General features: G+C 32.1%; 1 protein-coding gene across 2 annotated transcripts in view; it reads left to right on the top strand.

Annotated features, from left to right (window-relative positions):
- LOC136972641 (uncharacterized) overlaps positions 1–25,074 on the top strand; it is a 61,266-nt gene extending 36,192 nt beyond the window's left edge. For both annotated transcript variants that reach the window (XM_067267239.1, XM_067267240.1), the window contains 2 exons: positions 22,821–22,934; positions 23,486–25,074. In XM_067267239.1, the coding sequence (XP_067123340.1) occupies positions 22,821–22,934; positions 23,486–24,040 (669 nt within the window). In that variant the 3' untranslated portion in view covers positions 24,041–25,074. The remainder of the gene's footprint in view (positions 1–22,820; positions 22,935–23,485) is intronic.
- The last annotated feature ends 2,756 nt before the right edge of the window (positions 25,075–27,830 follow it).

Below are 27,830 nucleotides of genomic sequence, written 5' to 3'. Positions count from 1 at the left end.
TTAAAAATTTATAAGAGACACGTGAGTTCTATGGGGAAGTATTTCTGGTTAGGATAGATAGTAGTATATATGGGCACGAGTAAAACGTTTTTACCTTACATTTGTTGTATCTTTTACGATTTTATTGTATATTTATTTATATTACCACGTTCTTCCTTTTTTTTCTTTTTTTGTTTTTATATATTTTTGTATACTTATTTATTTATATTACCATTTTTATTTATTTATGTATATTTATTTATTTTTATTACCATGTTCATCCTCTTTGTTTTATTTTTTGACCGTTACTAATGATTTGAATTTTTTCAAACTATGGTATTCTTTTAATAGAACGATATTGTTTTTTGTTCGAAAGTTAAAAACCTGAAGATATGCAATGTAAAAAATTTGCATTCTTTCCCTGAAACACACACACTGTTTATTAGACTTGGTGCATTTAACACTGGTTTTAGAGTACTAGGATATTATTTACAGTGGATTAGTTTATAATAATGACTTTGTGTGTCCACAAATGGTATATGGTTGTTGATAGTTGATATATGTTGATTGTTATGATATAAGTTACAAGTGAAACATATTGTATGACAAGTTATCACGAACAGAAGACATGCTGGAAGCATTTATTATTACATATATGACAGTTTTTTGCCACTAAAATTAAAAAGAAAATATTATTTATAAATACAAGAATTATTAGGGGAACTTATTTTATATATCAAACTTATATTAGTATTCTCATTTCATATCAATTTTTATGAAAAATATGTAAAAAGCATAAAAAATATGAAGTATTTTTCTCTGGAATTTTTTAAATTACTGTTTTATAATTTAACACTAGAAAACCCAATACTAGAATGTTATTTGACCACTTTTGATTTTTGGATGTGTTTTTGGTATTATCATTTTACCATGTTACAATTTTTAATCATTTTAGGGAAAGTTTATTTTTGACTAGAAATTGTTGTTTTCTAGGATAAAAGTTTCTAAGATAATACTGATTTTATCATTGTCACCTTCTGACAGTCAACTAACTGCTAGCAGGTACCTATGGTAAAATCAGTATTATCTAAGGTGTTTTCATGCACTTTTAACAATAAGAGTTCACTAATTTATCACTTATAATCCAAAAGGCTTTAGTATGTACCAGTACAATAACTGATGAAAGACATTTACTATCACCTGTTCTGGGGGGACAGCTGCCACATCTAGACTTGCAGTTTTTCTAGAAGCTTTCTGGCCTTTCACTGTTACATCTGTTTGAGTTGCATTGCATTTGGTATTTTATGGGTCATTGCAAAGAAACATTATGTATCCTTTGTTCAAGCATGATCTTACTACAAATGAAATTCTGAAACTGCAAGGTATATGTGCTGGTGTTTATAAAAGTGGTATAAGTCAAAAATGGGAAAACATTGAGTTTTTATTTCACAAAATATTCATAAAAATTTACAATCACATTAAAAAATTGTTTTTCAACAGTGAAATAAATTTGTGTTTTTTTATGATCTAAAAAGAAAACACAAATATAAATGTATATTATATATACTGTTAATTTTCACAAATTCAAAAGCCAAAATATCATCAATTAAAGACTTCTCAAAAGCTGGAACTTTCTTGTAGCAAAGTAAAGGTGCCTTTCCTTCCTTTTTTCCAGCAAAAAAATGAAATATTTTTCATTATTTTGATGATGACAGAAAGTTAAAAACCCTGGAAGCATTTTGTGCTAAAACCAAAGGGGAATATATTATTAATAAAGAAAATGATGCATTGTCACTAGTCTGGCAATCTGTATTTGACAATCCCCTGCAACTAGGCAACTCCAGCAGTTACTAAAAATAAATGATTAAATGAATACACACATTTTTTTATAATACAGAACATACAATATTGTTTGTTCAAGACGTCTGCGATAACATATCCATTTTATTTTTATTTCATTTATTTTCGTATAATATTTAAAATTTTTGTATTTGAATTCTTTGTACAATTATGTTGTTAAATTATTTCTGTAACTGTTTTAAGAAAGCATCATTTTAAATGATAGAAAATTGCATTATTCTAAACAACAAAAATATAAAGTTAGGAAAACTTTGTTTTTTGTTAAATACAGTTTGAAACCTGAAGCAGACCTCTAAATGATGCCAAAAATGTTTGTTAAAATAAAAATATTCTGCTGGAAAAAGTAAGGAATGTGGTCCTTTGGAGGAATTTTGTAGCAAACAAATCAAAAAGGACCATAATCAGCTGCAGATATCTCTGACTTAGTCTGATGGTAAGTTGGATCCAGGTGCAGTTCTGAGTTTGAAAACTCTAGCAAGGAATTTCACCTTCTTAGAAGGATGAATAATAGAGATTTATTATTTCATCAGAGTGACCCTGATGATTCCTCAGATGTATTACTGGATTACATTGATATCCAGTCAAGTAAATAAAACTGAACAAGAATGCAAATAAATATAAAATTTACAATTGGGAGATGCTTATTTCTGCTTGGGTCATCATGACAAATGCATTCCCCATCTCATATGTACAAGTGGTGTGCTTGCTCACGGGAGCCAGAAGGGGTCCTCCTTGATGGGTTCCTTGTCATCACTCAAAGAAGTGGAAAGTGTAATGAAAATATAATAGCTAACACAACTCTGAGATATATGTTTCCTCTTTATACTACTTTACTTAGGTCTCTTTATATCTTATTTTGCTCAATTTTCTAGAGAACCTGTAATGTTCTCTAGAAAATTGTTTTCAAGACAGACCAGATGTTGATGGTTAGGAGTTTGATATTGATGGGAAACCATGGCACTTGTAAACAGACCAAGCAGTAGAAGTCAGAAAAATGTTCTTTGAGAGAATGCTGGTTCTATAGATCTTGCTAAACTATATGAAAGAAGAGTTCCCAGCCAATGCACTTTGCCTATTTGTTAGTGATCTGGTGTTGCATGTAATAAAGAAATGCACTGAAACATAATTCCACATTTTGCTTAATGATAATTTATGGAATTTGAGCTTAGAGAAGTTAGAAACCTTCTTTGCTCTACTATGCTTAAGAAGCAATTGGTGCAAGGTGTTTATTGTTCAGAGAGTTGTGGAATCATGAGTGGGGGGTCCTTCCTTTTTCACTCAAACAATGGCAAAAATAAATTTTTAGAAATCATGCAATTCCTTCAATTTGACATTACAGCAACCCATCAGCAAACAAATTTTGTTTAGCTTCTGATATTTGGAACAAGTTCATAGATAACTGCATTGCATGCTACAAGCCATCTGAGTTCCTGACTGTTGATGAGCAGTTATTCTCGTCCAAATATCAATATCCCTTCACTCAGTATGTGCATAACAAAGTATGGTGTAAAATATTGACTGATTGAAATGCTAAAGTTAAGTATATTTTGAATGTATTTTCCACACCTCGGAAACGATGAAGTGAGACCTGCAGATAGAAGTTTAAGTGAATATGTTGCTCTTTATCTCATGAAACCATTCCTAGATAAGAGATAAAATGTCACATCAAATAATTCCTTTACGTCACTCAAGCTGGCAAAATAACTGAAAAAGAGAAATATGAGGAGCATTTGGAAATGCTTTACAATCATAGTGTCTTACAAATACTGTGCACTCTGTGGGCACACCTCTTATAAGGCAATAGACTGCCACTAATACACAAAGCACATGTGTACTAGTATCAGCTTAGTTAGGTGTCACCAGTGTGCATAGCAAGAGCACAGCATTTGTCAGTTGGAAAGTAGGGAAACACATAGATAAAATGGAAGGCAACTATCATGGACAAAGATGAACTGTGTGGTTTTTGTGGAAAGAAGACATCAGCATTGGAAATTTATAGATATTTAAATGCAATATGTGATCAGGAGGGTTTTGCATGGAAGACTATGCACAACTGGAATGAAAGGTTTGTCAGTGGCATGGAAACTGCACACAGAAATGTAATTACTGGTTGTCTGACTCCCAGGAACATTGAGATCATGTCTGAATTGAAGAATGAGACAAGCCACAGGCATGCAACCCAGCACACCATTATTCATGATGATTTGAACATGAAAAAGGTGTATACACATTGGGTTTCATGGGACTTGACACAGGCACAGAATGGCAAAAGGGTGGAAGACTGTCACTGGTGAAAATATACAATGAAGATCTAGATTTTTTTGAGAAGCCAGTAACTGGAAATGAGTCGCGGTGTCACTACCACTTACCAGAGAAGAAATTCTAATCCATACAATGGAAACATCCAGAAAGTTCTCAGCCCAAGAAATTTCATGCTGTTCCCTGTCTTTTGGGACAGTTAAAGAATGCTGCTAATGGACTGGCTTCGGCAAGGAACGACTGTCAAAAATGAAGTGCACTGTGAGATCCTTTTGTGGCTTAGATACAGGATCCAGCAACAGCAAAAGAAGTGTTTTCAAGTTCAATTTTGCTCCGACATGACAATATGCAGCCCCAGCAACACTGACTGACAAGTTGTCATTGCTGGAGTTTGCTGTTGTGCCACATTCACCAGATGTCATTCCATCTGATTATGTTTTATTCAACAACATGAAGGACTCGCTGCAAGAAATTCACTAATAATGAAACTTCAGGTAACTGTTTGTGAGTGATGTCTTAGTACCACTCAAAGAATGGTTCTATAATGCCATTATGAAGTTACCAGAGATGGCAGTGGTACATTTTTGTTGATGAGGAGTATATTGAGTGATCCCTTGTATATTGAATCATGTTATATAATAAATAAGGTATAAAAAAAATCACTATTATAAATCATTGCCAAATGCTCATATATTCATACATTGTTATGGCTGCATCCATACATTGCTTTAATGTCTTCATTTCAGAAATTGGCTCAGCATACACAATAATTTTCAGATACCCACACAAGTAAAAATCAAGTAAAAATTCAGTGACTTTATAGGCTAAGCAACAGGCCAAGAGGAAATGTCCAGATACTGAAAAACAAATTGGACCATCTGTCTTGGCACTAGTGAAATTTATTATATGTTAATAAGATTATTTGTAATAGTTTTTTTCAATGGGGTTGATTGTTCTGTATATACAATTAAAATACTATGATGTTAAAGTTCTCAACAAGGAATTTTTAAAAAATATAAAAATTTCACAAATATACAAAAAACTTTGTTTTCATTTTTCATTTCCATTGTTTCAACACACCAGTGACAGTCCAAAACAAAACTTGTCTCTGTATGTGAAAATTGTTTTGGACTGTCACTGGTGTGTTGAAATGATGGAAAAGAAAAATGAAAACAAACCCTTTTTGTATATTTGTGAAATTTTTATTTAGATTAAAACTTTAAAATACAATGTCTAGATGCATTTTTGCCTCAAAAAAATGTTGAGGTAGAAAATACAACCACTTCAGGATGGCTGTTTTTATATCACACTATCTTATCCCAGCATGCATCCATCACTATTCCTGTATTCAAATATGTAAATAACATTAATTTGAATAAAGGAATAGCACTAGATGCATGATGGGATAAGATAGTGTGGTATAAAATGCCACCCTGAAGCAATTGTAGTATTTTCCACTGAAATGGCCTTGACATATTTTGAAATGAAATGCATCTGGAAATTGTATTTTAAAGTTTTAATCTAAATAAAAATTCCTTGTTGGGAATTTTAACATTTTGCTATTTTAATCCTTGAAAGTTGGTATTGATTGGGTATTTTAACTCAAAAGATTTTTCCTATAAAAAATTTTTTAAGACTCTGTTGTTTGTTCTGCCAGGAATATACAGTAGAGCATTGATTATTCGAACACCGATCAACCGAAAGCATTCCAGTCAGACTGTGTTGTGCTGAATTGAACATTTTTGATACTAGATTAACTTCTAAAGTATAAATTTTTTTTGTTTTTATATTTTTCAATATTTTATTTTGTTTGTACAAAATAAAGAAATAATAATAAATGCTTATTGGAACAAACAAATTAGAAATTAAATCTATTACACGCCTTTAAAGTATCCAGCATACTGTTAGATTTTCATAAGAACGTTTTCGATCACTTTTAGAGATCTTCTTCAGTTACCCATTAAAAAGAACGAACAAACGAACGAAACTTGCGATCTTTTAAATTCGAATTTTGTTCGTTCTTTTTAATGGGTAACTGAAGAAGATCTCTAAAAGTGATCGAAAACGTTCTTATGAAAATCTAACAGTATGCTGGATACTTTAAAGGCGTGTAATAGATTTAATAAAGAAATAATTTTTAATGATACAATAGCCACAATTATTATTATAAAAATTTTCATTAGGCTTAAAATTGACAAAAATTCAATGCGAAGTGACACGCAACAGAGAAAAGTTTCAACATGGAATAGGTTAATATATTTTTTCATACATAATCGGTTATCCAAAAAGTAAGTTATCTGAACAACCCCAGTCCCCAATTGATTCGGATAAACAACACTCTACTGTACTATTATTGGGATATACTATATTAATAATGTATTTTTTCATACATAATCGGTTATCCAAATCGATTTTCCAAATAACCCCAGTCCCCAATTGATTTGGATAATCAATGCACTACTGTATTTTAAAGTTTGTCCCTGTAGTTTGCAATTACCTCATATTCTTAATGACTATAAAGTAAAACTTTGAACTGATCAAGCTCAATGCAAATAGCATTCCTGAAAACATATCCCAGATAAATGTATGACATAAGTGATATATATAATTTTGTACAAGTTTATATATATATATATATATACACATTAGTGATAGTCAGTGATAGGACAAGGTACAGTACTTATCTATCCTATCACAGACTATCTGTACATTATATACTGGAGTGAAAAGCTATTTTAAATGCTAAGTACATTAGTTTTGAAAGATACAGGACTATCAATGGATCAGCACAAATACATAGTTGTCTTAGTATTGAGTAGCATGAGCATAATTTCTCACTACATGAAATAAATGTAGAGATTAGTTTACATGAAGCTGTTCATTGCATTTAGGTATATGATTTAAACAAAAATTTAAATTTGAACTTCATTTAGAATATTTATTTTTATTAGGTTAGGTTAAGTGTTCTTGTAAGGCAAGGTGTGTGAAAGCAAATGGTGTCAATTTACTAGAATATTAAAGTTAGTACTTTTAACCTCCATTATTGTTGCCCATCAGCAGCTCTGAATGGATAAAACTACTGAACACTGGTAGTTGGATGTGAGTTTGTCTCATCAGTAGACTGGCTAAGTATGAGGAAAACCCAGAAAACTACATGCGTAATACATAAATATGGACCAGTTTCTGATAGTAAAGACCTCTTGGCAATCTCCCCTTCAGCAGATTACACAGTACCTATGTGTTGGATTGCCTTAAATCATCAAACTAATCAACCTATAGTATAATCACTGAATTGTAATTAACTTCTTGGTGTGGCTGCTAATTAGGGAAATGACATTTCCTGTTTGTCTTCTACTAGGCATAGGGGTTTAAGCTATACTTTCTTCATTTTATTTACTTTCCCAGCTCTGTTACATATAACAGAGGGAAAAGTATGGTAATCGGTCAAAAAAATGCCCCCTCAAGATTTTTACATTTTTGGACTTGGAACCTTGAAATGTCGAAATGCAAACCAATTTGGAGGTTCCAAATTTTTTCCTGTATGGATGTTTGTGTGTGTGTGTTACGGAGCATAATTTTGTTTACCCTCTTTGAAGCTTGATAACTCCTGTACTTTTTGTTGAAAATTTCTGAAATTTTGCAGGTAGGTTTGTTTATTAGGAAGATTGATGCTATTAAATTTGGTGGTTAAAGGTGAATGGGATGAGAGATAAAGGGGGTCATGTGTCATGTCTCAAGTAAGGTTGGACTTAGTGATGATTTTACTCATTAGCATTTAAAGTTTTTTATAAAACCCATCAATATCCTCAGAATTAAGCTTTTTGCCATTTTATAATAATAAAAAATATAAAAAGCTTCTTAATAAAATATCATATCAGATGGCCCACCAGAATTTTAAATGTTGTCAGGAAAGTTGAGAAACTTGTTGCTTGATTTTTTTTAAAGCTTGTGAACCTACTATAAGTAATACAAATATTTTTTTGAACACTCTCTCTAAATGTTTAACAAGAAGCCATAAGTATCAAGGCTTACAGGATCATCCTACATAATGTATACTAACGGTGTTCTTTTAAACCATCTACAGGAAATATTTGAATGTTAAGTTTTACAACCATAAGTACAATAATTGTTTGAATTAAATTTAAAGTAAAGACTAATAAATTAGATGTTTTATGTCATAGACTTGTCTAGGACTGTTTAAAGAAGAGTGACTATACATCAAAATCTGTGAGAAATCTGTCATATAAATTATTTAATATTTTGTTACAAATGAAAGCAAAATATGCAGCAAGCATACAAAATTTCCTTGATGCAGCATGTTCATAAGGACATAAACAGATAGCAGCAGCAGATGTCTATTTCTTTTTCAAATGCAGGTAACTCAGAAAAATCCTATTGTGGTGTCTAAGGTCTAAAGCTGCAAAAGAATCACTTTAAAATAAACAATGATATCATTAAAATACAATAAGTTATGTTTATTAGTAGAATAAAATTAAAACTTATTATATATAGACAACTTGATAAACTTAAAAAAAAAATGTCTCAAATTTAATTTATATACTACATGGTAAAAACTTTGTCGGGTTTAAAAGTCACTACCAAAATGGCATTCCAGTGTATTCTTACCTGAATACATCACTGGTAATTTTTTTTGTCCATAGTTTTTTATCTATTGGGATTTTGTATCTGAACTATAAATTTTATTTGCAAAATTATTAAAATTAGGTTTTATTTACAAGGTCAAAAATTATTAAAATTTAAATAAATTTGCAATAACAATAGCTGATATTTTAAATTGGTTACAGCCTTTTACCTAGAAATAAATATGAAGTAATGTTGTTTGTTTATAAATTTCACAAATAATTACTATTGAAAAAAATTGTTTAAAAACAAACAGCTTCAGATCATTCTTTTAAAATGTTTAATACTATATTATCTGACTATTTTTACCAATCCATTTCTTCTAGTAGTTGTTGAAATGAAAGAAAACCAAATTCTGACTTTCTTGAACGATGTCTGAACTTTGACATTGTTCAAGAAAGGCCAATGTCAAAATTGAGTAATTGGCATTAAAATTTTGCACAATTTTTTTATACACAGTGTATATATATTTTTTGTCCTTAGACAATTTTGCTAAATTAGTTTGTTTCATTGAAATCTAGGTTTTGTTCTTAACTGAACAAAAAGTACATATATAAAGTTTGTGCAAAGTTTTTAATGTTGACACTTTTGAGTAATCGATTTTGTTATTGGCCCTTCTTGAACTTACCCACAGAATTAATATAAACAATAAAATATGAATTCAAAAATATTCATAGATATGAAGAAAGTATAATTAATTTTTATTCGTAATCAAGAAGCGATAGCCAGTTACAAAGGATGTTTTTGACAACAATCACTTGTTATTAATGTTAAAAAATACACTAGCAACACAAGTCAAACCAAGCATTATATTCCACATTTAGTTACCAATTATAATTATTTTAATAACATCAATTTAAAGTCATTTCAACCTATACTGCAACTGGTAACTTTCTTCATACACATGGTTCTATGACATACAATACCATTAATTTATGTTATTTATGTATTCAATGAATTTGTTACATTAAAAATTTGTGGGCATATTTATATAGTCTATAAATTATGTCTATCTTGGCTGTATGGAATATTTCATACATTGCTCTTTCATTAGTGCACCTTGTTAACATATGCAAGTCAAGATTGTGTGCCAGTTCCTTTACATCTTTACAGCCACAAAACATATGAAATTTTGAAATTATTTTTTGGCATCTTGGGCAGATACTCTTAGAAAACTCAATGAAATTATTATTAATTAATATTAATTCTTTGTTTATTCTGAGTTGTATGAAAAATCTTTTAACATTAAAAGCCAGGTTAGTTAACATGTAGTTATTAATAAATGGATACTCAAGAATTATGTTATACCAATCAGTTTTCTCTCTTGTGAATATGTCTTCTATGTCTTGTGATAAAGAGATTTCGAGCACATTTTGTATCAACATTTGGAAATGTTGTTCACTTATTTCAGGTAAATCTAGGAATATTTTAATAGAATATCCAAAGCGCTTTAAAATTTGTGCAATTTGTGACACCCAGTTTTTGCTTTGTACTTTAATCAAAGATTTTCGATACAATTGGTATAATAATACAGTTGAAAGATTTCGAGCGTCTCTTATTTTAAATAAAAATTTCATGTATCTCCTTATTAAAGTAGCACTCAATCTAAACCTGCTTAATTCCAGTCTTAACACGCTACCTGGTGTGTTGTAATCCAGCAAAAAAATCTTGCGTACAAACCTATTTTGGATAACTTCTAATTTTTGAAAGTTCGTAAGGCTCCAAATTGGGGCCGCATAGCCAATGGAATTCATTATTATAGAGTTAAACAGCCGGAAATGAACTTGGATGTTCTTTATCTTTGCCCAAAATTCTTCTTAATTAACAGCAATAATCCACCCGCTGGACGACCCTTTTCACACTTCCTCTGAGCTCCGCTGAACAACACCGTGTTTTCACGTTTTAACACCTCCTCGTCTTCTTTATTTAGATTAACAATCCAGGTTTCCGTGAAGCCACATATCGTTTGAGATTTTATATACTCTTTTACTGACTTCCTATGCATTTTCCCCCGGAGACCTTGTATATTCCAAAAACTAATAAATAATTTGTCTCTAACGTTATTAGTATATCTTATAAATGCAAAATTATTATTGCTAACATCGATTGACTCTATCATCCAGACTTATGATAGAGTTTTGAACCAATTGTAGATTATTTCCAATTGAAGCAGAATTAGATGTATTACACCTTATTTCCCCTTCCTTTCCTAACTCTGCAGTCAAACATCTCCTAAAAAATGATTCAATTGGATGATCTTATTTGAGGCAATATCGTACGTATATACTAAGTTATCTTTAATGTAATAATCATCTCGTACTATTATTTTTTTCTTGTTTAACTTTTCTAGTTTAATTCTGGCCTGTAAATGTTTTTTCCTTATCCTCGATCTCCTACATAAATCGGCAGTAAAAATTATTTTTTTCTCATTCTCACCAACTAAATTCGGTTTCGTTCTCCAAAATTCTTTAAGAATTAAATTCCTTATATTTACAGACTCTAGGATTACTTTAACAATAGGTTTATTATTACTGCTATTTAATTTAATTAATCCTTCTATTTCAACATTTTTTAATTCTAATTCATTATTAATAAATGAATTTATTTCTTGTAAATAATCTAGTGTTGCGAATGGATAATTTATAATAATTATGTTCTTTTTAGTCTTTTCATTTGCTAATTTGTCAAACTCAAATTCGAACATACCTTTAAGATGGTCATTAGTTTCCGATTTTTTTTCCAATTCTTGTAGCTTATATCTAATTTCCGTCAATTCCTCTTTATAACACTTATTTTCTTCTTTCAATATATTTACCTCAGATTTAATCGATTGAATCTCGATATTTAACCGACAAAAATTATCCTGGATTAACTCGTAAATAGATTGCAATGTATATGGAGATTTAACTGCAGTTTGTAATTCCGGTTCGTTTACTGGTTCAAAATAATCATGAATTGTTGGTTCTTTCGTGAATACAGACGGTTGTTTACTCTCTTCTTCTATTTGGTGGTAATCTATACTTAAAATTTCTACTTGTTGGTTTTCTTTCTCCTCGTCCTTGGAGCTTTCCTTCCGAGGTCTCCCACGCCCCTTCTTTTGCATATCCTGATGACTTATTTGTTGTGGGGAACGGGGGAGAGGACCTGGATTGGGCTCAACTCCAGCAATTATTAACAATATTATAATCAAATCCAGGGATAAACCATTCGCCAATTTCTCTATTTTACCGTCGAACATATTCCTCTTCCTTTAACACAATTGTATTTTAGTATACTAAGTATCAGCTACTTTCAAAAGTTCACTCTCACACCAGACGAGCAACTCACATCCCCAAATATTCATAGATATGAAGAAAGTATAATTAATTTTTATTCATAAGCAAGAAACGAGAAAATTCACATCCAGGCATTAAGTGTTAACGAATATCGCTATAATCACTAGCGCTTTCGACGAAACTATTTTCGTCTTCCTCAGGTCTTCCAGTCAAACAGCTATCGACATTGAACTTAATGCCATTCGCTCAACAGTAAACGCAGCGGGGTACACTAATGCCAAGTACAGGTACCTCCTAAACAAGGTCAAAGGATCGCTCTTTCCTCCCACGGCCTTACATGTTCCAAACGAATGCACAGTAGTCTTTCCCGCATTACTGTACTATGGCCGAGTCACCATACGTATTTGCCATGTTTTTAGGCAACACGCGCTCTTTCTATCGGTCTCCCCACGGCCAAATCTTAGGAGGCTACTGTGCAACGACAGGGATGCTACCTTTGTACTAGAGAGGTCTGGAGTTTACTCCATCCTATTGGAAAATACTGCTTCCGGTATTCGCACCCACTACGTTGGCGCGACAACCAGAATGTTGGCCTGTCGTATTTCCGAACACCAACTTTCCATCAGGGCAGGCAAAGCAGACACCGAACTAGCAAGAATGGTGTTACAGCACCCATACACCCCGCTATGGGACCAGGTGATGATGCTCAGGCATTGTAATAACAGGAGCGCCGTGTTTATTTGGGAGGCCTTTCTTACCGCTGCACTAAATCCGTGCAACACGCCCACGCTTGATTTGCCTGTTATGTGGGTTAACTTATATAACAGATTAAAACAACACCTCTAGCTCCACATCTCAGTAATTTATAGCGCATGCGCTACGTCACCACGCGCGCACATTTAAATTTCTTCTCGCTTTGTTCCATCGGTGAGTGTGTTCCAAAGTTCTAAAGCGGTTTTTGCATTTCAAAAGTTTTTTGATTCGAAAGAGGATTTTATCCGTTTTTATCCACCTGAGGAAGACAAAAATAGTTTCGTCGAAAGCGCTAGTGATTATAGCGATATTCGTTAACACTTAATGCCTGGATGTGAATTTTCTCGTTTCTTGCTTATGAAAGAGATCAGTGTGCAGTCCACCATCGTTATAATTTTTATTCAAATGTATTTTTTCTTTTAAGGTTTGTTATAAACATATTATACAATCTTCAAAGTTTTCATTGTGTTTAGATGTTAATATATATGTCACAGGAATACGATAAAAGTGGGGATTTGGTCAAATCCCTAAGGGAGATGATCAATTTACTGAAGTTGTTAAAATAAAGGTTTGATATTGACATTTCCCTAATTAAATGAAGTGATTTGATCAAATCTCTAAACTGGTTTCATGAAATGACAAAAAATGAATCAACAAAGTAAGAAGTACTTATATGAAAAGATAGAGATAATGCCAAGTTTGAGAGGACATTATTTTTTTTACAGCACATCTATTTGTTCTTGCATTGTACCTTGGATTTTTCACAGGAACATTTCTTAAACCCTTGACCTCCAGATAAAGATAATTTTCTAGCAATTTCTTGCAAACTTAGCTTTATTGGTGGGATGGTTTCAGTGAATGTGGTTGTAGCTATTTGAAGAGCATTTCTAGGAAGCCAGTCTTTTATAATCCCAGTTGAAGTAACAATTTGGTATAAACCATTTTTTTTTAATCTAATACTATCCCCATAATATTATTTCCATCTAATGGACCTCTATTTATCTTAGGTACATCAACCAAAACTGTGGAATTCACTAACACGTTCTTAAATTTCTTCAGTGAAGAATCTTCCATTTTTTCAGATGATATTTTTAGGTACTTTGCGGCATGTTCCCTTTGATCTATAATTTTCTTTTCTTTTTGGCATAAGTAGTATAAAATTTTCTATCCATATCCTTCTCCTACGCTATTTCCACATATTGCGTGTACTGGATTTTTACAAATGTTGCATGAATGGACTCCAGTAGATTCTGTTCCACAAACAACACAATGTAGTTTTACTTTGCTGTCAACTGTTTTTGGTTTTGATTCTATTAACAGTACAGATGTTTTAACTAGTGGTACAGGTGTTGTAGAGTTGTAAACTGGTTTGAGCTGAGTTAGTGATTCAGTTGCTAGTAGATCCTCTAAATTTGAAGTTGAAGCATTGTAGTTAATTAATTCAGCTTCTGGATTAACTTCTGAAGTTGAAGCGTCATCGTTGTTCATTAATTGAGTTTCTGGTAAATTCTTTGATGTCAAAGTAGTATTGTCACTATGTTGCTGTTTAAGAAGCTGATCCAAGTCCTTTTTCAGTAACAAGCTTCTCAAGCAACTCCTTTGAAATATGAGTTGATTGGAGTCCTGTTTTTGGTTCTGTTCCAAATAAGGCTTTATAAGGTGATCATTGAATGGTATGATGAAAGGAGGAATTCTTCTGAAACTGAACAAAGTAACAACCTGTAGCAATTATTTGTGTCATTGTTAATAAGCCAAGCACATAACATAGCTTTGGCATCTTGATTTGATCACTCAACAGATCCTTAGCTTGCTGGATGTTTAGGCCTACCATCTACAATTTTACATGTTGGCCACAGGATGTCAATTCTTGTATGACAGCAGCCGGAAACTCATGGCCATTATCCTTTTGCAATATATGAGGATGACCTACTTCCAGAAAGATTATTCTGTTGCTCCATTGCTACTTCAGCTGCTCTTTTCGAAGTCAATGGCTACAGAAAGCTAAATTTTGTCACGTGATCCTGGTAATGTAATAGCCATTTGTAATTTCTGTCTGGGGTTGACTGCAAGTCAACTAAATCCACTTGGCCACGATGGTTGAAGTCACAGGACACAATTGGGTAAATGATGATTCCTTTTCTTGGAAATTTTTTTTAGACTGACATACCATGCACAGTTTCAAAAACTCCAGAACAACCGAAGTGGATATAAAGTATCGCAATTTCAAACTATACAGCATTTTATCTCTGCCTCTGTGGCCAGTTGACTGATGAGTTTCCCGAAGTATGTGATAAAATTCTTCTGCAGGCACTATTTTCACAACTGAATCAGAGTCAGACTTTCTCTTTAAAATCAAAGATTTTTTAGTACCTACTTCCATTAGATTGTATTTTTTTCTGTAGTATTACTGTTTATTTGTCTGTTGAAACTTAAGTACCGGTACTAATTTAAATTGTTCAATGGCTGTGATAACTTCTATTCTTTCATGAGTCCACAATGGTTTTTCTTTATCATGCCACTCACTCAAACACATCCTAATAGTTTCATTGAACTGTTCTTCACACACATTTGGTTTGAGTCTGATTTTGTCCTGTATTCAAAGCCATTATTTTGATAATCGTACAAATTACAAGAAAAATAAAATATAAATGCACGCAACTATCGTAAACATAATGATTTGTGCAACTGCGTGCGCCAAAGGTCGCCGGCAACTAGCCTGTTGCAGGGACGAGGGGGTGAGTAACTAGCACAAGCAGTGCTATGCAAGTCCTAACTTGTTTATTTTATCTTTTCACTAGAATATTGTAGAAATTTGATCAAATCACTTATTTTTTTAGGGAAATGACTCTATAGAATTGTCATTTTAACATCTTCAGTAAATTGATCATCTCCCTTAGGGATTTGACCAAATCCCCACTTTTATCATATCCCTGCAACATAAATAAACTGTAGAAAATAAGATTTCCTTTTATTAATTTACTTCAAATTCTTTACTTTAATTAAATTTGTGTGTGTGAAATATATATGAAAAAGTATAATATTTCTGTTCATCATCAAAATTACTCTTTAGCCTAAAATAATAATATACATTTCCTATTCTGTAAATGACTTGTTTTCTACTTGTTATAGTTATATTACTTGTTGGTTTATATACTAAAGAAGTAAAAGTTAATAGAAAATTTGTTGGAAAAATCTTTCCAGATTTACCCAACAAATTTTCTGGAAAAGCCAGGGAAATTAAGAGGATTTAAGAAGTGAGTGAAAAAAGTAACTTGGGATATAGCTTCAATGAGAGCATTAAAATCCACTGGAGTTTTTATATTTTAAACTGACAGTATTGCAAGCTTGCTTGTACATGTTTCTCCTTATTTATTTTGAAGTAAAAATTATTTTGAGAAAAATGTAGCAGAAAAGCTCAAATTCTCTTTTGTTCTCTGTTCTGACAAAGAATGAACTGATCTTTACACTTGTGCTTGCTCCTTTTTTTCATTACTAAATCCAAATTAAGAAGCAATTTTCTTCATCACAGAGAAAATCATTCTTAGTTTCATTTTAATCAACTATATATTCATAAGTATAATTGATTATAAAATTATACATTCATTTCTCAAATATAATGTACCACTGAGGATTTGTTCTTTAAGTGTGTTTGTGTCAAAAAACAGAATTCTGCATGTGTAAGTTTGAATGTTTTTCCTGAAAGACTGTTTGGATTAGTTTAAGTTCATCTTCTTTTGAATGAGATTAATGTGCTAAACCTAAAGATTACCTGTATGTCTTATGCTTCTTAGTTTTTGTACCAACTGATTGTTTGAAGATCTCATGTTTTCATATTTACAGTCAAGATCATTTCAAAGTTGACAACTGACAAAATTGTTTTTCTTTAACATTTTAAGGAAAAAAATACATTTCTATCTGTTAAATACTCTGCATATTGCTATAGCTTTGTTAATTGGTGTAAAACAATAGATAACTGATTAGTTTGTTTCACCAATTGAAGAGCAACAAGTAAAATATTGTTGTATCAATTGAAAGTTTACAACAAAGAAAACATTGTAAATACAGTAAGAAATTAATTTCAGATTGGTTATAACACAAAATTTAATTCCAGAGTTGTCAATTAAATAGTTTTTTAGTATCAATAAGAAATTGAGTTTTGAAGAAAGAGTGCAGATTGTACATGAGGGGAAAAAATGGCGATTCTCCTTCTATTATTGCAAAAAAGCATTAAATATCACGAGGAGTCAGAAAAATAGTGTTCAAATATTTAAATAACAATATAGTGAGAAATTTACCATGGTGACCCTGCCCTAAGGCCACAACATCAAGAGAAAATGCCATGAGACCACCAAAAACTCTTTTATAACAGCTAAAAAAAATAAAAGAAGAGCTTAAGCTTGAAGCCAGTGTTTTAAGAGAAGAATAAATAAATAAAAAGTTTTCATGGAAGAGTGGCTCATAGAAAACCAATGATTTCAGCAGTGAATCAGAAAAAAAGATTAACTTTTGCCAAAAAATTTGTGGACAAGTCCTTAGAGTTTTGGAAGAGTGTTATTTGGAGTGATAAGTTAAAACAAGAGTTGCAGGATGCTAAAAGATGGTAATTTGTTTGGAGAAAGAAAAATCAAGCATTTGATAAAAATAAAACTGTGGGAACAGTAAAACACTCGCCTTAAATAATGGTTTGGTAGTGTTTTTCGGGGTTTGAATAGGGCAATATTGTTCAAATTCACAATCACATGAAAGCCGTAGATTACAAATGGATACTTAAAGACGATTTAATGGCATCAGCAAGAAAAATGAGGATTGAAAATAAATTTGTCTTTCAACAAGATAGTGATCCCAAACATACAGTATTGCTTCTCAGAAAATAGTTCAATGAAAATGATATCAAAGTTCTTGAATGATCACTGCAGTCACCAGACTTAAATTTAACAGAACATCTATGGGACAAATTAAACTGCTGTATTCGTCTTAGCCATAGAAAATCTTTATCATTGTACAAAGAAGAATTACAGTGATGCTTCATATAACATACTTAATCCGTTCCAGGTGCACATCCGTTAAGTGAAACGTCCGTTATACGAAACGCATTTTCCCATAGAAATACATGTTAAAACGTCTAATTCGTTCCGCAGCATAAAATAACCGTACTGTATCGTAAAAAAAAATGAACATGGGGTGTGTTCTTTTATTCCTTCGCATAACTCTGCGCGAGCGACATCTGTTTAAAAATTCCCGCGGAACGTGTTCCTAAATTCCGGTGGGAGTGCGCGCCATTGAACGGCAAAAACGGCCGCTTGTAGCAGTAGTTTACGGTGGAAAGCAACATGGCGTCCTCCATGGCTCAGATAGTTTCGTTTCCGGGTCCATTATGTGGTTTTATGAATGAAAATTTAGAAATTGTGAAAGCGCGAGTTAGCGCACGCGGTGATGTAAGTGTCTTTACGAATTATTTTTCGAGGCTATTTTGAATGCTCTTTCAACAAATAATCCAATTTATGGTTAAATTTTACAATTGGGACTCTTCTTTTGCCTTTAAAAGCTCATATTTTAGAATTATAGATTCCTCCATCGCGATACTATCGATAGTGCAGGCGCCGCCATCTTTCTTTCTTTCACCGTCGTTCCTAAATGCCTACAAACAGCAGCGCACTCCTGTAGTAGCGGAGACGCAGAGCGACTGCTATTAACGAACGCGCCCATGGAGCAGTCACCGATTATGCCAGAAAGTCCGTTGTTCGCAGCCAGTCTGTTGCTCGAGTCACGTAACGGCCAAACAGAAAGTCTGTTGTTCGCAGCGTTCATTATTCGAGGCGTACGTTATACGAGGCACCACTGTATTTAAGATTTGGTCAGAAATTGGGCAGGATATCATTCGTAAATTAATTAACAGTATGCAAAGTCGACTTCTTCATGTAATTCAAGCCAAAGATGGTCCAACAAAGTTCTGATTTGACTCTTTCTGAATGTTTTATTTCGTGTGAACTTTGAAATGGTTTTGCCATACAACACAAATTTACAATTTGTAAAACATACATAATATTTTATTCAAACTTTTATGATGGATTTAATAAAAACTTAAGTGTTAAAAGTAAAATTAAGGTTAATTTAATTTTTAAATATTGATAAGATGATGATAAACTCAAAAGTTCAAAAACCAGGCTATGTCAACTCTGTAAATGAAGTTACCAGTACAGACCAGTTAATTAGGTTGTCTTTAGTTGTGAATTTCTCAAGTCAATCGTTATTGTGAAATAACTGTTGTGTAAATAATTTTATAAATGAACAACTTTTATTGAATGTGATAAAGCAGTGTAACAGAATATTATTGTTCATGATATTCACTGTTACTGTTTTGTTATTAGAAAGGCAGGTTTATGGTAAGTATTGGTTATGAAAAATTACCCTAAGCAAATCTACAAAAATTGTCTTTATTTTCTAATTGATATTAGAATAAATTTAAAATAAAATTCATATCATAATGAACTGATAAATAGATTCAGATGTATACTATGATTATATTAATATAAGTGAGAATCCAGAACAAGTACCCTCACTTCAGATCCTTATATTTATACAATCAAATATAATAATACAAAGTTTTGAAAGTAAATATAAGATATTAGTAATTCTTATATCTTAAATTACTGAAAACAAAATAAATTTTATTACAACCTTCAAAATAAGATATAATTAATTAAGAAAAGATTGTAATTGTTTTAGATCTAAGTAGATATTCTGTTTAAATATATCAAAACAGCATAAGAAATTTCATGTTTTTCTACATATGTACAATATTCTTACACATTGAATGTGAAAATATATTTTATAGATATTATTTTGTATTCTTAAGTAACAAATTACTATTGATTTTATCAAATTAAAATCCTATACATTAACTGAAAATTTTCACTGTGCATACTATGCTTTTATAGATGTATTAATGTAGATTCTCAATAAGCATTTTTTAACACACTTTCTTAATAATACAGGGTGTCCATAAAGTTTCTTTACCATTTTAAAATTTTATTACAAATGCAATTGATAAGATATTTTATTCAGATTTGTTCTGTTGTATTCAGCATTTATTAAAGTTTTTTTTTACCTCATTTAATAGACTTCTACATGGGCACCATTAGTTGCATGAAGCACATCAAGACTGTACTCGATTTCTTGCCATGTTCGCTGTAGCATAGCTTCATAATTGTGGCAATGGCATCAGTTTAATCCTTTGTTTTAGGTCAGTTCGTCCGTTGTTCGCTCCAGTTGACAGTCCAATTTCACAAATACGGAGGCGACCTTTCTTTAGAGGCTACTGCCCCTGCAATAAAAATGCAAAACAGGCACAGAACGTCCCCTGGCGCTATCGCCACTTTCACATAAATTACAATTTAAGTAAAAATAAAAACATGGCTGACGGTAATACATTTATAATATAGATTAGTATATATATATATTATTATTATATATAATATATATATTATTAAATGTATTACCGTCGGCCATGTTTTATTTTTACTTAAAAAAAACTCAATTTTAGTTTTTTTATTTACAATTTTAAGTTTTAATACAAGTGCACAAACAAGGAGTAACAAGTGGATTGAAGCCAGGGGCTGTCACGTTACTGTCTGACACGATTTTGTGCCATTTTATGTGATTGCCATTTATATGCGCATGCATTGCAACTACAATTAATTTAAAAGTTAACATTCATTTGCATTGTTCATCGGGATAAATACAAACAGTATGGGTACGTTGCACAGACATTAGATTAGATAGTTGTGACGGCCTTGCTTTTCAGCATAGCCCGGATACGTTGCACAGACAGTCTATTATTGTAAGAATAAATTATTGAATTAAGATTTTTAAACATTAATTTAAGTGAAAGCAAATTGTTCAACTTTAGCTTCGTGAGCTACTTTTAAAACCTTTGGTGGTTGACCGCAGTCTACGTGTTGGCCATCCCTGCCCTATACTCTAGTACAGGGCCTTCTTAAACTATGGGTTGCGACCCCATTTGGGGTCGCCTAGTGAAATCTTGGGGTCACGAGATTTTAATGCAAAATATTGAAAATAATTTGAGAGAGTTTCAAAATGGCATGCTTTGTGTCGTAGATTTCGTGAGTTGCACTTTGTGTCACTTCTGGTGCAGCAAGACAATGATTCAGCAACACTGATTATAGTGTGAACTAGTGTAGTGTTGTTGCTTTTCAGTGTATTCAGTTGTCTCTGTTCCATTGTAACACAAGAGTGAACTGTGGTAGTACACCATTATTGTTTTTTGCAAATTTGTATATACTTCAATATATATATATTTTTTCATTGTATTTCATATATAAATATTTTGCAATATACATATCTTTGTGATTTTTTTCGCAATCCCCCCAAATAAAAATCATAAATGGGGTCGTGAATAAAAAAAGTTTAAGAAGCCCTGCTCTAGTATATCAAATCAGTGCTCTGCAATGAAATAAAATACCCAACAACTTATCAGTATGGTACCAGTCCAGACTGTGACTTTAGACTGGTTCTGAGCCTTCTCTGCTGTGATTTTTTGGATTCAGTTTGGACCAATAATGACATTTGTGTCTGTTGACAAAGCTGCCAACATGAAACACAGTTTAATCACTCCATAAGATATTCTGAAATATTGAATAACTCCAGTCATACATGTCCTCTCCAAACTCCATTTGTCAAATGGTCTATAGTTCTCATCAGCATGACAAAATTTGTTTTCAGAGATAAAATTATAAGTCTTTCAAAACACTGTTCACTGTATAACTTGTCAGTCCAGTCACATGTGCTGCCTGATAGACAGAGTGAAGATCTTTATTGTAATCCAGGGAAGATCTTTACGATAATCCGTCTTGAGTTAGTTCTTACGACTCGAGAATGTTCTTACGTTGGTTCATAGAAAGATACACCTCCACACTCAATCCAGTGAATATTTACAGTTTATTTACAAAACAAAATATTTCAGAATATACAAGTTTGACAACATTACACACATGGTACAACAAAGGTATGGTGTCTCACGTAACAGCTTGTCCTTTGGGGACTATTAGACTCTGGGCAAACTCCGGTCGATCCGTGGAGTTGGCTCAACCGTGTGGCCGTCCTGTCTCTACACTAACCCTTCTCAGAGGAATTCCTAAGAGGAGAACACCCTCTCTACACCTCACGGGCTTCCTAAGTGTCCGAGACTACCACGTATTCGGTCTCTCGCCCTTCTCTCCGTTCCTCTCGCCACTCTTACTATTTAAAGAGTTCCTCAACGACAACTTACGACCAATCAGGGCCTTTCCTTTCCCCGGAAGCTTTCAAAAATGTCCGCTCTCCTCCCAACGAAACAGCTTGCCATTCCTTGTTTACATTTTTCTAGCCGACAAACATGTGGCAAACACATTGACGCGTACACATGAGTCCCATAAATGGAGACTCTACACCCTTTGTCTTCCCGACCGTTTATAGACACAATGCCAGGTGGGACCAATTACCAAGGTCGTGTTGCTTTTAGACCTGCTCTGCTAAAAGCGAACCTTTACAGACAGACTTACTAGATGTCCTTGCTGAAATGTCTGCATCATCTCCACATTATCCACAGTGTTATGAATGACTTGCCTAAACTTGATTTTTCATCAACTGAGCAAGTGGTTATCAGCTTTGCATGACAGTTTTTGATGGTTTTAATTCTGAAAGATGTGAAAGATCTATTCAAGTATCATTGTTGCTTCACCAGTGTGAAGGATCTTCAAATCTCATAATGTGTGGCTTCTAGCTTGATTGAGCAGAACATTGATCCAACATGGCTGGGAAATGATACTCAGTACTGACAGACCAAGAAATACAGTTTCTATTGTAGTCATCAAATTTTCCAGAGAAACTATTTATTGGCATTTCTTTCTTTAACATAGTCCATACTTCCAATGCTGTAAATATAAATACATACATACATTTACTATACATTACTAGTTACTTATACTGTATATTTGATTAATGTTAAATTTGTAATAAACTATTTCTCTCAAATTGGAAATTTTTTTATTTTAGGTTCATAAATTTTGCAACTATACTAATTGCACCATTAGAAAATTCAACTTTGATAATTATCCTTCCCATGTCAGTAACTTAAAACTATTTGCACATCGACCAATTATTATTCAGGTGAGTACTTTTTTAAAAAAGTATTTGTTTCTCATTTATAAGATAAATTTGATAAATTGATAAGTTTTTCCAACAATTTAAAAACTTTTTTAAGTGACATGAGAGGAATATTTGGAATTTTTAATGTAACAATGCCCATCAATATATTAAGTTATTGTTTAAATCTATCACTTTTATTAATTTTGTTTTAAAATTTGTTTTGGTTTCATAAATACATTAAATTATTTTATGATGATAATCTTATATTGTGATTTAGTAAATATTTTTTAAAATTTTAAATTAACATTTAGTGTTTTGGATACTGTAAGTTTATTATTTAATTTAAAAATTAATAAATTTTGAAATAAAGCTATTGATTAAAAAAATAACTTAAAGTTCATGAGATAAGAGAAAAAGTTTTCATATTAAAATATAATTTGACGTAATATAAGCGCTTATAAATTTGATAAGTTATTAAATAAATATATATATTTTACTTGAAATATTTTGCAAATAGATAATCATTGGTATAATTTCAACATTATTAATAATTTTATATTTTCTTCATGCAGGAAGTTTTAGATCAAGCAGGTGCAGTTATATGGATGGATGTTAACTTCAAAATTATTTCCAGTCAAATTGATGGTGTGTTACAGAAGGCTCAAAAGGAAAGACTTGTTTCTTGGAGCATTGATCAACCAACATCAACTCTAACGCATCCTAAAATGTTTGATTATTTTCAAACTAGACAAGATAATTTTTATTTTCATCGCATGGTGGAACCCAGTCACATATTACTCTATAATACCGGACTTATCCATCAGCATTTGATGCTCCCTTGGGTGCAGTGTGCCTTGACACCTGATTGTATAGCTCCTATTGGAGCTCAGAGTTCTGGATGTCGATTTGATAAAAAGCCACTCTACAGATATTCTGGTTGTCACAGATACGATATGTCTGCACTGAATGTGATATTGGGGATTATGTTTGATTACACTAACTGTTATGTTGCTAGCAATGAAGATAAGTTCTTCCAAAAAGTTGAAGAGCGTTTAGAAAATGAAAATATGCAAAAAGATAATACGACGAGCATGGTTCACGAAGTAGTCCAGATGAAAAATGCATAAAAATTCTACATTATGTAATTCAGAAAATTTTGCTATAAACTAGACTTGAGCCCTAATATCAACAAATTGTAAGTCATTTGGCAAATTCCATTGTTGCCTTAAATGTCACATTCAAATATTGCCAAAGATAAGTGAAAAGTCAGAAGAGGGGATTGAAAATTTTTAATTTGTTTTTTTAATTGCCTGAAGTAAAATTATCATTATTATTATTTTTTTTTAATTTTTATTTTGCCATATGTAACTCCGTCCATATGTTTACAAACATTCTGTTTACATTTCAATTTTCTAGTCGTCTACTATATAAATCTTTTTCGTATGTGGTACATCAAAAGAACATTTTTTCTCTTTGGATAAGTCTTATTGTGAAAATAGGTATGAAGAAAAAATTGAGACATTTTCTACTATAGACAAACTTAAACTTATAAATGATCATATAAAAATTTTAATATCCATTTTCTGCCAGATTCTTTTAATTCTCTTTGCACTTGATTGGAATAATATTGATATTAAATGAACACCTACATATGACGATGTGCACCACCAAAGATATACAGTGAGCAATATGGTTCAACTCAAATCTGTTTTCCATGCAAATCAAAATCTGAGATGATGATGGTGATTTAAAGAAGAAAACAAATTGGAGATGATGGTGATGATTAAGCATACAAATTCATATTTTTCAAGAAGATATTGTTTCTTTTTTGAATCTCTAATTTTAAATGATTCATTAAGTTTTCAATTTGTCACACTAGTCATTTATTTTTTTATATTCATTGCTTGATAGTCATTTCTGATTTGTAAAAATTGTAAATTTTTGTTTAATATTGTTACTGGTGAGTATCGTCCACAAAACATTTTCTTTCTGGGAATTAAAATAATTTAATATACTACTGATCACAAGAAATATTGTTTGAAATCTTGAAACTCAGTTATATTCTTTTAATAATTGTAGTTATGTTTATTTAACAGAAATGTATTAATTGCTGAATTTCTCTTGAAAGTAAAGACAAATAAATTTGGTGTTGCTAAACTTTCATACTTTGCAGTTTTTTTATATAATATATATATATATAAAGATTTTATTATGCAGTTCAAATATAGCATATTATGAAAACAATGATGAGTGTCACTTAACTTATTAATTTACTCAAAAGTTTATATAAATTGATATGATTTTGTAATAAATTATTAATCAAATTGCATCTTTTATATTTAAATTTTATTTGAAAAAAAATTGATATTCTTCAATAGTTGAATAAATTTTACTGTTAAATTAGCTTTAAAGCTACTTCTTATACTCTTAAAAATTACTCTGGATACTTAATATAAGATATTTATATGGAGCTGGAAAATATTAACAGTATAAGAAGAAAATAGGATACTACTTCATTGATGCTGAGAGTTAGTGATATCTCTTCTATGTTGCTTACAGAATTATGTTAGTTCTCAAAATCTGTTTGACCGATTTGATTAAACTTTGCCATTTTCCATTAATTGCGACGAGTAATCCAAAAATGTAATAAAAAAATGGGGTTAATTCAAGAGTTGAAAACCACTCTAAACAACATTTGCTAATGACACGAAAACTTACAATTTATATTTACGTACAGTACGTGAAATAAATTCCTTAAAGAAGTGTTTACTAATTGTGACATCAGTGAAACTCTGTAACTGCCATTTGTACAGTTACTACATACATGCTACAGCTGGATAGCTTAACAGTTAAGGTGACAGCCTACTGCTTTGAGGAATCTGGAAACGAATCCAAATGGGTCGAAAAATTCCAGAAATTTTTCGGAAGTGATCTGGACATGTCGCACCACATTCCTCATCACCCCTGTGGCCTGGCTGAACCCACAATAGACTTGAATAAGAAGGCTTTCTTAGTGCCATGAGGATGAAAAGAGTAAAAAACAGTTACATTACATAGTTTCTATCCATTATTTGTGAAATTAACATTATTATTACTGTATTTTCGCGGAATGACCGGCATGCCATTTAAACTGCAACTAAAATATAAAATTAATCAGATATAACAAAACTAGTTGTTAATTAAATGTTAGAGAAAACATTCTTCCTGGTACAATAAAAATAATAACAATGTAATTTGACTTACTTAAAAAATCATTTTACCTAAACTTTTGGGACAAACCTTAGACGTAGTTTTAAAGGAGATGTAGATTCGAATCCTATTATTCATAAAGGGAAACATAAGTAATATGGTCACCGTGGGTATCAGCCATCATGAGTGACAATATTTTTTTTTTGGAGAAAATAAAGGACAAATTATAAATTGTTTCATAATAAAAAAGAGCAGGTTGAGTTTATTTGCTTCTCTAAAACTAAAAAGCTTTATAACATTTATTATAAAACTAGCAAAATGTTTATTTTCAGTTTAAAGTGAAACGTTCTTAACACAGACACAATTTTAGCAGTATCATGTGATTGAAAACTATTACGCCATTTATGTTTAGTTTTCGCAAACTGTTAGCATACAGAGCTTGTATGATTTTTAAATGATATTATGCGGAAAATAAATGTGTAGTAGTGATTTAGGAGTTTTGCAACAATGTGGCATGCAATCAGGGAATGGCCAGTGAGCTTGGTGGTTTCTTTCTTTCGGGACACTTGAAGAGTGTCATGTAACACCGATAGAAACTAATTGTGCGAATACATGCTGCTTTCGTTCAAATTCGGCATGACCCCGTATGTTCGATGTGTCCGGCCGTCACAACAGTTTAAGTGTAATAAAACTACTTTGAATACTTTCTGTAAACTATCTGCAAGAGTACTTATAAAAAACGTATATTCTGCGTCATTATTTTATTCTTAATTTGTAGACTTATAAATTTCCAGTGTGGCCTGTTGGCTGTCCGTTATAGCAATATACTCAAAAGGTCTTGCAGTTTAGCCAGGAAGTCCAAAATCTTTAAGTGACCAAATAACTTGTAGATTTATTGCGAACAATGAATGGTATGAAATCCGCGAATTTACGCATTTGTTGGATCATTAACCTTTGTCGGAAATTGACACACACCCGACGGAAGAACGGAAATTAGATCGTTATCACCGTTTGTGATAAGAAGCAGATGGGAAAATTGACACGTAAGTGCCAACTCAGCACTATTTTCGTCAACTTTTGACGGTCATGTGACCCCCCTTCCTCACGACAATAAGATAAAAGCAAGAGTCGCCGGAACCTCGGAGAGAGCGATTAAACGGGAAGTCATATTGGGACATCGTGCGCATTCTGTCTCCCGGACCTCCATACATCGGACTGGATCCGAGAAGAAGAGAAGACACCCGTTGGAAGGACATCCACGACCAATGGTCCCTCTAAGCTGCGCGGCCGCGCACTGCTCAAATTGTTGCCACGCACGAGAATTTGTGCGCCGCGCAGGCGAGCATGCACATTTGAATTGTTTAATTATTTCTCAATCTGTGTGCAACATGATTATTGCTACGTATATTTCGATTAAATACATTAAATCATTGACAAAAGATAATATTTTGTATGGAGGTATGTTTTAAAATGAATTTTAATCTCTACTTTATAATTAATTATTTTAATTTTTATAGGAAAAATAAGATTTTATATACATATGCTCAGAGAAGTACATGTTCCGCCCAGCTACAAAAAAAATTAGAGGGAACATTGTCCACGACAACGACCCTTCCATACAGCGAAGTTCGTCGAATCGACTCTCCGCTACGCATGAGAGGTATTTAGGGGGCTAGAAACTTGTAGACTCTCTCCGCGAGCAAAACACTAGAACTTGGGAACTAGAAC

This window comes from Centruroides vittatus, unplaced genomic scaffold (assembly GCF_030686945.1).
Source record: "Centruroides vittatus isolate TY-2023 unplaced genomic scaffold, ASM3068694v2 contig_299, whole genome shotgun sequence".
NCBI lineage: Eukaryota > Metazoa > Arthropoda > Arachnida > Scorpiones > Buthidae > Centruroides > Centruroides vittatus.
The sequence above is the reverse complement of the archived record's forward strand: the minus strand, read 5'-3'. Positions and strand labels throughout refer to the sequence as shown.